Source organism: Pteronotus mesoamericanus, unplaced genomic scaffold (assembly GCF_021234165.1).
Source record: "Pteronotus mesoamericanus isolate MK-2021 breed Mesoamerican mustached bat unplaced genomic scaffold, CSHL_Meso_final contig_116, whole genome shotgun sequence".
Lineage (NCBI taxonomy): Eukaryota > Metazoa > Chordata > Mammalia > Chiroptera > Mormoopidae > Pteronotus > Pteronotus mesoamericanus.
The window spans coordinates 39,791,479-39,804,502 of NW_026555027.1; the positions used below are offsets into that span (position 1 = coordinate 39,791,479).

General features: G+C 37.7%; 1 protein-coding gene across 2 annotated transcripts in view; it reads right to left on the reverse strand.

Annotated features, from left to right (window-relative positions):
• ZMAT3 (zinc finger matrin-type 3) overlaps nt 1-13,024 on the reverse strand; it is a 29,522-nt gene that overhangs the window by 10,443 nt on the left and 6,055 nt on the right. For both annotated transcript variants that reach the window (XM_054580713.1, XM_054580712.1), the window contains exon 3: nt 1,631-1,750. In XM_054580713.1, the coding sequence (XP_054436688.1) occupies nt 1,631-1,750 (120 nt within the window). The remainder of the gene's footprint in view (nt 1-1,630; nt 1,751-13,024) is intronic.

The following is a 13,024-nucleotide window of genomic DNA, read 5'->3' on the forward strand; positions in this document are numbered from 1 at the left end:
CCTGGAAGGGAAGGTTTTCTGGAGACAGGATAGCTATCTTCAAAAATCACAAAGGGCTCCGCTATGAAAGAAGGCTAAGGCTGTTTGCCCAGAAGGGTGGAGCTGGCTGAAAACAGTCCCCAACAGGGAGCAGCCACCCAGTTCCAGGGCAGCCTTTGGGAATTAGTACTGTGACAACTACACCGCCTGAAGATCGTCCCAGTAATTTTCCTGTCCTCTCATTCTGTGTTTAACAAATCTCACTTACCCCCATGAATTCTTGAGGACAGACCAATAGCTGGTTTTGCTATCCATACTTTAAGTACTGGAAACTGACATTTAGAAAAGTAAAATTTATACCACAGTGCTTATGAGTCAAGGTCTAAGATCAAAAAATTTCTTGCTCCACCACATGTAATGCCATGGACAAGTTACTGTATTTAGCTTACCTGAGCTTCTAATAAACTTCCGGGTGAGACTGATGTTGCTGGCCCACGGACTGCACTTTGAGTAATAAGGCCAATACTTCTAAGCTATTGCAAGCATTACAAGAAGTCAGGGCCCAGGTCTAGAATGAGGTAAGGCAAGCACTTGCCATGAACGTAAAATTTAAGGGAGCATCAAAAAAACCCAGCAGTCAAGAGAAATAATATTTTGATAAAATAGTTTTACAAATCAAACCTAATATAAAAAAAAATCAACGAGGAACAAAATATCAAAATTTTAAATAAAGACAGGATCAGTAACTGTACCACACCAAGCCATACTGCAGCCTGAGGCAAAGGGAAAATAATACTTATCCTGTCTTTAAGTTTTTGACCTTTTGTTGACCATTGAATTGTTTACATTAATTTTGAATATTTTAAATATTTACCTTGACTGAGATTTTTTTTCTTCCCCCTTAAATTGTGTGCCCAAGTAGAGTGCACCCCTCTCCTGACCCTCCGCCCAGCCCTGAATGAAATAATGGGTGAAAAGTGCCCAGCAGAGTACCTGGCATAGTAAGGACTCAGTTAAGAGTTATTATTTATGACCACTGCACTGCTGTAAGGACAAATAATACTTCAAAGGCAGGTTAAGGAGCAGAATCGATATGCCAAGGGCTATTAAAGTATAGGAAAATCTTACTTGAAATGCCTGCTCTATCTTTCAAAGAATGAAAGGAACTCTGCTTTCAACCAGGGTTTATACAGGTTCTCTGCACAGGAGTTAGAAAAAGAGGGAGAGGGGCTAGCAATCTCAAGAAACTGATCTTAATGGAAGACAAAATGTAAAATAAATGGAATTAACTGCAATAAAGAGATAAATGTTTAAAAATCTCTTGTTCTATTCAGGGTTAGTTGGGTTTTATTCTAGCTTAGCCTAGACACTGAGGGTTGTTTAAGTCAGAGTTTTGAGAAATGCATAGAGACTCATGAAGCAGTATTTTTTTCATCATTTCATGCATCACAAGCAAAACCAATGAGAAATCTCAAGATTTGTGGATTTTGGCATACATCAAATCCAGCCCTACAGTTCAAGGAGTTAAAAGCACCAAGTGGGGACCTTTTGGGCATATCTGCCTAACTGTACCTTGATGGACACATGGGTAACAAATTACATCCATAGCCATTTGTGCATCGGACAGCTTCCATACTGACACACATCTCACCTGCGGAGGGACTGGAACAGCTGGAGTGGCCACAGGTTCTACCGTGTTGCTCATTCTGGCAGGAGGAGGACAGCTGTTCGCTGCATAGTAATTTCTGAGTTTTTTACCATGATTTTTACCCTAGAAGTAAAATGAAATGGGTAATCACCATGGGAAAAATCTGTCAAGTTGAGTTAATATATTCACTTAAAAAAATAGAAAAAAAAAAGGAGAAAAAACACAAGCAACACGAACTCCATTTTGTCTTTTAGATATATGCAACATTGGGATAAACAGACCACTAGCTAGATTTGATTACTTGATCCTTTGGTTCTAAGAGGATGATTAAATTTATGTGGGAAAGATAAGAGAACAAAGCCAAAAGAAATTAATTTCCTATATATTTCTAGAAAAGTATCACATTTTCCAGCAATCTCTGTCCTCCCTAAAACTGCTGCCATTCATACCCCAATGCCTAAATATGAATTTCATGACACTATGATCTAATCTACTTTATAAGTCTGTAATAAAATGGATAATCCAATTATTTTTTACAAAGATAACTCTTACAGAGCTATTTTATTTTGTGCTTTAACACATTTGCTGCTCACAAAAATCCTGAAGGTGAATTTGTTAATATTACCCACAGATGACAGCTGAAAACTGGCAATGCAGAGCATGCGGGGCTTGCCACCCACACGTGCAGCAGGGCCAAGCAGTGGGGCCAGAGGTGGAGGCAGGCCTCCCCCACGGAATGTTCTCATCGCTCCCACCGCCACTAGCCATCCACATGGCAGTAAATGACACCCAGCTACTCAAGAAAAGCCAAGGAGTCCTTTTCTTGATTCCATCCCTCCTTAAAACCAACACATCTAATCCATCAGGTGGCCCTAGCAGCCTACCTTGAAACTATATCCTAAGTCATTCCACTTCTTTTTATGGACACTATAAATACCACGGTGAGCCAAGCTGCCAACACTTTCCACTTGCAGCAACAACTCCTACCTGGCCTCTGCTCTTGCTCTGTCCTTCTCCAGTTCCCCTCATATCCTCCAGAGTGATAATTCTAGATATAAATCAGATCTGTCACTCTCTCATGTAAAATCTCCACACGGTTTCCCACTACACCAAAAATCGACAAATCTTACCGATAAGGCCCTACATGATCCAACGCTGTCCATGGATCAGATTTTATTTATACAGCACCCCTTTCTACAGCTCACTATGTGCTTAACTCACTGGCCTTCTTTCTGTTCCTTACACATGACAAACTCATTCTAGCGCCAGGGCCTTTGTACTTGCTGTTGCTTCTGCCTAGGATGTTCTTCTTTCAGAATGCTGCATGGCTGGCACCTGCTCATCTTTCAGGTCTCAACTCAAACAGCACCTCACTCAATCTGAAGTCCTGCCCATCCCCACCTTCTCTTCCCCTCCCCCACATACTCTCCACTCCATTACCACAGTATCTGTCTAAAATGATCTTGTTTGTTTCATTCTTTTCTCTCTTTCCAACCCTCTGGACTGCAGACTCCTTAGAAAATAACAACCCTGTCTGATTTACTGTTCTAGCCTCAATGTCTAGAACAGTTTCTAGCATGTAGCAAGCAATATTTGTTGGATAAATGAATCAAGAAGCATAACGTGGTTAACAAACTGCTAGAACATAGAGAAGGAATTTCTTACTTTTGCCTCAAGGTGTCAGGTGTGACTTCCCGAGAAGAGGTCGTGTATATCACCTTTTAAAAAAATGTTGACCAGGTCCTGGCTGGTGTGGCTCAGTGTACTGTGAGTGCCCGCCTGCAAACTAAAAGGTGTCCCATTTGATTCCCAGTTAGAGCACGGGCCTGGGTTGCAGGCCAGGTCCTCAGTTCAGAGTGCACAAGGGGCAACCACACACTGACGTTTCTCTCCCTCTCTTTTTCCCTCCCTTCCCCTGTCTAAAAATAAAAATAAATTAAAAATCTTAATTAAAGAAAAGATGAGGGGAAAGAAAATCGTGAACAGAGGGAATAGCCTGAGCAAAGGCCCAGCCAGCTGGAGGTATGGTCTTCAAGATCCTTTAGAGAAGATGTAGGAGTAGAGATACACATGGGGATCAAACAACTTTAGAGGAAACAAGGGACCTCTAAAGAACTTTAAGCAAAGTAGTAAAGTGATTGGATTTCACCTGATAAAGATTATCCTGGGATCAGCATGGAGGATAATTTACAGTAATTCGAAGCTAGAAGCTGGGAATATAGAGAAGAGGGCCAAAGACAAATCCCCAGGACACTAAAACAGAGTATAGTAGAGAATGAGGATCCAGAAAATGAGATAAGACTGTTTGGCCTAAGAAGTAAGATGAAAATCAAACAAATGCAGTATCATGGAAACCTATAACAAGGTGATTCAAAAGAAGAGTCTAGTTTAATAAATTATAACCCAGGAACTCTACTTCTAGGTATTTATCGAACAGAAACATCTGAGGAGATTTTTATAAGAATGCTTCTAGAGGACTGTTTGTAACAACTGAAAAGTGGAAATAACTTAAGTGTCCATCTACCACATAATGGATAAACTGCAGTCTACTGATAAAATAGAACACTACATGCACAGTGAAAATAAACATCCTAGGGTCACAGATGACAACATGAATGATTTTCATAACAAAATGTTAAATAAAAAGAATAAGTTGCAGAAAAAAATATTTAAGAATAATTTTTCCACTATGCAGGTCAAAAACATGAAAAAAATCACTGCATATTATATAGGAAAACACATATGCAGCAAAGTACAAAACAAGTGTGGTACAAGAAATACCAATTTGGTGTAGTGGCTACATCTGGGAGCTTAGGAAAGGAGAAAATTGGGAATGGATTTAGTGGGCGGGGAGGCTCCAAGTGATGATAATTGTCACTCTTTACATTAGCTTGCAAATACACATCTGCATAATATTATTTTAGTACTTTTTTTAATGTCTGAAGGACCTAATCATTTAAAACAATAACCAAAGAGGGAATGGTTCACCGGGTCAAATGCTACCGTGGTGTCAAGACACAGAAATTAATGCTTGGATTTGAAAAGATAGCGGTCAAGAGTAACTTTGGTAAGAACCACTTCAGTAGAGTAGTGGGGGAATAAAAATTATGTAAGTAGCTTCAGGAGACAATGGGAGATGTGAAAATGGAGACAATCAGTATAGGCAACTTTTTAGAAGAGTTCAACTATGACAGGGAAGAGAGAAATAGGGGAAATAGGGTATAAAGTTAGAGGGGGAAATGGATCAGTGAAAGATATTTTTAAAGATGGGCTTTATTTAACCTACTTTGCATGACAACAAGAGGAAGCCAGAAACAAAAAACAGCAGAGATGATGCAGAAGCTAGAACAGGAGCACAGGCCAATGAAAAGGCGGAAGAAGATGAGGTACACAGTACTAAGGGAGTGGTCAACTTTAGATACTATCCGGTATTTTATTTTCAAAGCAGTACCCACAGTACTATTCAGGCCAATGCTGCATCCACAACATAATGATAAGAATGGCAACTAAAATTTTCTGAGCACTTACGTGACTGATACTGTTCTAAACAATTCATAAATATTACCTCATTTAACCTCCACGAAGTTTCTGTCAACTATGTATTCCCATATTTCTGTCAATTATTATTCCCATTTCACATATGAAGAAACTAAGCTCAGAGTTAAAAACTTGACCAAGAGCTTCACAATAGTTGGGTAGCCACTACCTAGATTTCCATCTCCACACATATCCTCTACAAACACAGAACGAAAAGAAAAATAAAACTACACATAACTCATGCCCTCCATGTAACCAGACACCACAGAACATCCACACTTCAAAATAACTGTAGGTAAAAAAAAAGAACATCAAATCTCAGTGAACAATCACTCATGCACCTGCCACAAGCCTTCACAGCAAGCAAGAACACGCTAACAGAAACTGCAAAAGAGGGAGCTAGCAAAAACACCTAAAATTGCTTTATAACTACCACTGGGAAATGTAAGGCCTCTAAGTTTGTAAACTCTAAAGTATGACCCAGTCACTGACTGCTGGGAAGCAGCTTGAATGCACAAATGACCCAAAGTGGCTATCATCAAAGTGGCTTCTGGAGGAGAAAAAGGCAGAAAGGAAAGTCCCCCTTTTGCAAATGGGAGGTGAAGGGGGAGAAAAAACAAAACAGGAAAAGCCAGCATCCTGCAAGACAAAAAGAACAAAACCAAAACTGGAGGACATACAAACCCTCCCCTGAACACCAAAAAAAAAGAAAAAGAAAAATTATGAAAGAATGGACTTTGCTGCAGTGATAAAAGAGGCTTCCAATGAATTAACGATCTCATAAGCCACCCAAAATTCACAAAATGAAGAGATGAAAACTAATCAAATCTATACAAAATTACTACCAAAAAAATCAACACACCTCAGCAAATGGACACCTCCCCCCCAAAAAAAGCCAACCTGGAGAAAACCATTAAGAAAACACTCCAAATTGACTTAAACAAGAATTTGGGGATATTAAAAATTAACTGTGAATCAGGAATTCAAAATGTACAGAGAAAAATGGGCAAAACATAGTGAGAAATAAAAAGTAGAGTAATTATACTCAGGGAAACAAAAGAGAATTATGTCAAAAATAAGGAGTAAATACAAGTACCAAAGAAGAACAGACACAAATGAAAATGTACAATAATAAGAGGCACAGATTTTTTTTAAAGTTTTCTGAAAATCATTTTTATTTATCAAGAAAACAAAAATAATATAAAGAAAAATTTTAAAGGGTCAGAGAAAGAGCAATGGAAATAGAAAAAGGAATGACTTACAAAAAACTGGAGTTCCTGAAGACATAAAACAATCAAGCAGACCTAATATTTGAGACTATAATTGTCTAAAATTGTCTTAAATTGTCCAAAAGTTAATACTGAAAAGGCAAACCAGGTATCTGGTTAGTAGGCTTGTTTTTCACAGAGATACTGAAGAGTAATGAGAGAGAATGGGAGGGAGGGAGAGAGGGTGAGTGAGAGTGTTTTGTGGATAAACTCGGGTTTCTCACTATCAGCGAACATAGTTAAAAATTAAGAAAAGATGAAAGGTTAGAATGAACACTGTCTTGACCTAAAGACAGTGAAAGTATCAGCCTGAATTCACTTTTTAATGTATGTACAGATAACTATAAGTGTGTTTATATATACACATATATATTACTAGCTCTGACACTGAGAGGATCTAGAAACAATAAAACCCCAGTACCAAAAAGCATGCCTTGCACTGAGGTTTTGTTTTCTAAATACCATTCTCCAGTAAAGAAAATCTGGCTCCTTGAAGAAATGGCTGGCATAAGGGAAGTACAACAAAATTCTGGACTATTTTATATTGCCAAAAAGTAAAGAAGTATGCAAAAAATTACAGGGACATGTCAAAGGGACACAGGCACTAGCTTGAAAGAACTCATACTGGTCAACTCTGGGACAATTTAAATATCAAAATAGCCCTGGCTGGTGTGACTCAGTGGACTGAGCACCAGCCTGTGAACCAAAGGCTCGAAGGTTCAATTCCTGATCAGGGCACATGCCTAGATTGCTGGCCAGGTCCCCAGTAGGGGGCGCGCGAGAGACAACCCACATTGATGCTTCTCTCCCTCCCTTTCCTTTTGTCTAAAATATTTAAAAATAAATAAATAAATATCAAAGTAAATAACAATAGTAAGAGATTATACCCACAGAATAAAATAAGAGTCCATAAATCCACAGTGATATAAACAAATGATTAGAAAGATATCTAGATAGGAGAAAGGAAAAAAAGAAAAGAAAAATTCCTTAAAAGAAAATTCCAACTAATAAATGTAGAAAGAATGATTAAAACAAGGAAGAAAATAATCACCATTTGGCAAACACCACAGTAGTAATTCCTGCAGAAAAAAATCATCAATGAATGCTAAAAGCTTTGAGTGTAATATGATGAGAAATAAAATATCCAAAGTCTCAAAGTATCTCCCCACATGATATTTATTAAGCACAAGACAAAAAAATGGTACCTTTACAAAGGAGAATCTTGACAGGCACCCCCTTATCCAATTATCAAAGTCAACAGCACCAGTGATATAAAATATGCACATATGTCCCTCCCAATATGATGCATTGGAAAGGACATAGTATCATATCTCTGGTATTCTTGCCAAAAAAATCAAAATGAAACAAAATAAAACTGCAACATGAATTAAATCACAAGGAAACCCAAATTGGAACATTCTACAGAAAAGCTCTTCAAAAATTACAGGAGTATAAAAAGCAAAGAAAAATACATTCACACAAGGGAATACTACTTGGCCATGTAAAAAAAAAAAAAAAGGAAATTTCACCCTTTGCAACAGCATGGACCTGGAGAACATTATGCTAAGTGAAATAAGCCAGTCAGAGAAAGACAAATACCATATTATTTCACTCATGTGGAATCTAGTGAACAAAATGAACTAACAAGCAAAAATAGAGACAGACTCAGAGACAGCAAGCCGACGGCTGGGAGGGGGAGATTGGTGGAGGGATTAAGCAAAAGAGAAAAAAGAGGGTAAACTCATTGACGTGGACAAGAGAGTTAGAGGAGGATATAGAGGGGATGGATGGTGATGGGCAGAGACTTGACTTGGGGTGGCGAACACACAATACAGTGTACAGATGATGTGTTGTAGAATTGTGCACCTGACACCTGTATAATTTTGTTAACCAGTGTCATCCCAATAAATTCAATAAAAGGGGGGGATGGGGGGGGTGTTGGGGAGGGGAGGGGAGGAGAGGGGCAGCCTCCCAGCAGGACATACTTGATAACATCTCCTTCATAAAAACTGAGAGAAGAGAAACTCCATTTCTGAGATACAGAAGAGGTGCTATTTCTCATTAGCCCCACAGTACAGCACACAAGATTGAACATAGGAGAGAAGGAAATCAGATATTGTGTTTTAGAGAGAAATGCAAAAGGTAGGGCCCTGAAACACACACCACTGAGATGAAAGGTTATCATCACTTTACTTCTTATGAAGATCTGATCTCTTCTACTTCTCTAAATTTTCCAAATTTTCTAGGTATAACGTACTCGCATTTTATAGTGTAAAGACAAACAATAACTACTGAAAAGGCATTCTACTTAAGAAGGAACCTTCCTTGTAGGCCACACACTCAGAAATGGACTCACTGTATCAGCTGAGAACTAACAGAGGTAGAAAGGAGAATAGAGAAGAAACGTAGGGGATGGGTGAAAAGGGAACAACACATGATTATAGCTTTTTATTATAAGTGCTTTTATCTAAGACATTATTTTGAGTGAAATATCTTTTAAGTATTTCTAAGGAGGCCAATTATCAGTGGCAAATGCTACAAAGAGGTCCAGTGAAAAAATGCTAGGTTTGGCTACAAGATCAGAGGTGACTGTGGAAAGGACCATTTCAGCAGAACACTGGAATGAAAACGAGAGTGCAGTAGGCTGGGGAATGAATGGGAAATGAAGACCCAAAGAGGATAATTATACCCAGCAAAACTCTAAGAACAGGTGAGATGAAGAGAAAAGATGCTAACAAAAGGGATTAAAAGGAAAGGGAAGGTTGTTGTTGCTACTTTTACATGTACGGGAAAAAAAATGCTGAAGGATGATTTTAATTTGATCGAGGCAAAAAGGTGATGACAGGTGATGAAATCCAGAGTACAGGATGAAGAATAAGCCTTGCACAGAAGAGATATCTATTATTTAGAAATAAGAAAACAGGTAGCGGTGGACCTGGATGGGGGGAGGCAGGAAGCTGGTGAGATCCAGCTAACAGCAGGTTCATGGAAAGTGAATTTTGACTATCTCAGGCCACTGCAAATTCATTTGGAAAACAATGAGATGGGAGAATTCTGAAAACATAAAAACTAGCTGAGATTAAAGTTGCTGATCATGCCACCCAAATCTGAGTGATCAATGTTAAAATGTGCCTAAATCAGCACTTTAAATTTGGGGATAACACTCAATTACACTCTCTGAACTATGAATTATGATCACAGCATTCAGCATCATAATGCTAAAACTACTTTTTTAACTGTGTCCTCTCTTTTTAATTAACCTAATATGATAGGTCATTTGGCAACTAAATATTACAAAAAGAAACTGATGTTGATGACAAAGTTTAGAAGTGTACTTTGAGTAACTATTACTTTTTCAAATGAATGTACAAATTAGAAGATAAATTGGTTGACCTTCTTTTAAACTGTGGTTGCCTTAGCAAAATTTACCCATGCTTTTTGCTTTTTAAAATTTCTATTAAATACCTTCCATTCTAAAGTGGTTCTTCTTCTAGGCATTTATGCTGCTGAAACAGTATTGCATTTACTCCATGAGAGGCTTGCCCTAAGTAACCTGAAGCCTGCAGATTTTAATATAATGAAGACATGTTTTTTCCTCCAAAGGTTTTTTTTTAAGATTTTATATATTTACTTATTTTCAGTGAGAGGGGAAGGGAGGGAGAAAAAGAGGGAAAGAAACATAGATGTGGGAGAGGAACATCAGTTGGTTGACTCTCACACGCCCCCAAATGGGGACCTGGCCTGCAACCCAGACATGTGACATGACAGGGAATCGAACCAGCAACTTTTCGATTCACAAGCCAGGCAATCCACTGAGCCACTCCAGCCAGGCTCAAAGGTTTTACTTTAAACTAAGGTATAATTAAAGCCATAATTTTGAGACTGCAAAAACATGTAACCTCATTAAAAATAAAACAACTAGAAGGATTTTAAAGGAGACTGACCAGTTTAAAAGGTTCTGGAAATAAAACTAAATCTGTGGTGGCAACAGACACACATGGTATTGCTAAGGCAGCCTCAGCTTGGGAACATCAGGATGTCAGGGAAAGATGGTAGTGATCTTAAAGGGAAGTATTTATTGATCAGTTTTCATTGTGCGTCCTGGATTACTGGAACATGATACAGTCAGACTTCAGTGTAACATTGTTCGAACCAGACTGAGGATTGTTTACAATACCCTGGGCAATTTGAAACTTTGTGATTTCAACAGTGGCATCAACTAACTAGAACATTTTGAGTAATGTAATCACAATGACTTGTCACTTCACAATGTGTTTCTAGCTTATAAACAAACTACCACTGACCCCTTTCCGCTCACACATAACTGAAATAAATAATTGCAGTCTTGGTATCACTCTATATTAAAAATTATAAAGCAGGTTTTTAGAGTTTAAATAAAAATTTACTTTCATCATCTCTCAACCACTTTGTTTTATTAGTCTACAACCCCTGCCATTCTGCCCATTCCTAATTCTGGTAAGCCTCACTCATTGGTCTTTCCCTTGCCTTTAGTAGCCTCTTTTAATCACTGCCTGTCTTTTTTTCAGTTGATTTTTTTTATTTTTTTATTTTTAAATTATAGTTGACATTTGATACTGTATTAGTTTCAGATGTACAACATAGTGATTAAACATTTATATACCTTACAAAGTGATCCCCAGATAAGTCTTGCATCTACCTGACATCATTTATACTTATTATAATATTACTGATTATCTTCCCTAAGCTGCAGTTAACATCCCCATGACTACGGCGTAACTGACAGTTTGTACTTCTTAATCCCTTCACGTTTTTCACCCAGTTTCCCAAGCGCCCCCTACTCCCTCAATCTGGTAACCATCAGTTTGTTCTCTGTATCTGTCAGTTTGGTTTGTCTTTTTTTTTTTTTCTTTAAGACTCTACATGTAAGTGAAATCATAGAGTATTTATCTTCCTCTGTCTGACTTATTTCCCTTAGCATATACCCTCTAAGTCCATCCACATTGTCACGAACAGTAAGACTTATTCTTTTTTGTGGCTGAGTAATAATACTCCATACACCATATCTTCTTTATCCAGTCATCTTTTGAGTGGACCAATTAATCCATTTACATTTAAAGAAATTATGGATTGGTATGTAGTTACTATCATTTTATTGTTCTGATTGTTTTGTAGTTCTTCACAGTTCTTTCTCACTCTTTTACTCTCCTCTTTTGTATGTTGATGACTTTCTGTGGTATTGTGTTTGGATTCCTTCCTCTTTATTTCTTGTGTATTTCTTGTAGATTTTTGGTTTGTGGTCACCATATGATTCATGTATACCAAGCTATGTTTACTGCCATCTATTTTAAGTTGATGGTTGCTTAAGATCGAACACATTCTATAATCACTACCATTTTTACTTACCCCCTCCACATTTATGTTTTTGTCATTTTTTCCTTCTTTAGTGTTTATGTTTCTGTGTACCCCTTAATTTACTGTTGTTTTACACAAATCTCCCTACATGTTTTGCCTTTTAACCTTTGTACTAGCTTTAGTGTAGACTGATCAAGTGTTTTTATTATGTGTTTGCCTTTGTCAGTGATTTTTTTTTAATTTGTGATACTGTTTTAATATTTTTTTATTTTTTTTCTTCTTTGTAAAAGAACCAGTCAGGAATGAAGACTGAAATGAAGAATACACTATTTGGAATCAACAGCAGGTAAGAAGATACAGAGGATGAAACCAACAATTTGGAAGTAAGGTAGTAGAAAACACCCAACTAGAACAAAAGAAAAAAGAATTTTAAAAATGAGGACAGTTTAAGTGACCTCTGGCAACAACATTCAAATCATAGCGGTATCAGGAGAAGGAGAGAGCAAGGGATTGAAAACCTATTTGAAGAAATAATGACTGAAAACTTCCCTAACCTTGTGAAGGAAAGAGTCCTACAAGTCCAAGAAAATCAGAGAGTCCCAAACAACATGAACTCAAAGAGGCCCACACTTAGACACATCATAATTAAAATGTCAAAGGGTAAAGACAAAGAGAGAATATTGAAAGCTGCAAAAGCAATTAGTTACCTACAAGGGAGCCCCCCCATATGACTGTTAGCTGATTTCTCAACAGGAACTTTACAGTACAGAAGGGATTGGCATGAAACATTCAAAGTGATGAGAAGCAAGGACCTACAACCAAGATTACTCTTCCCAGTAAAGCTACCATTTAGAATCAAAGGACAGATAAAGAGCTGAAAAAGAAAAAGCTGCAGGAGTTCATCACCACCAAACCAGTATTACAAATGTTAAAGAAACCTTTCAGAATCACTGCTTGTTTACATACCCTTTGTTTAGTCTTTGCCGCATCTTTCAGGCTAACATGTCTATGCTTTCCTTCTATATTGATTTCACCCACCTAGGTTAGGTTCATGCTTTCCTTATTTATTATTCTGATTCCCTTTGATCTACATTCTCTCATTTTGAGCATTTTTGTCTTGTTGAAATCCAGATCTCACTTCTAAGATTAGCTTTCTTTTCTGCTCTCCTAATGAAACTGCTCGCCCTCTCCTCCTCTTTAAAAATTACCAATAGCATTGGTTTCATTCAAATATTTGCTTCTAAGCTCTTAGAATTAT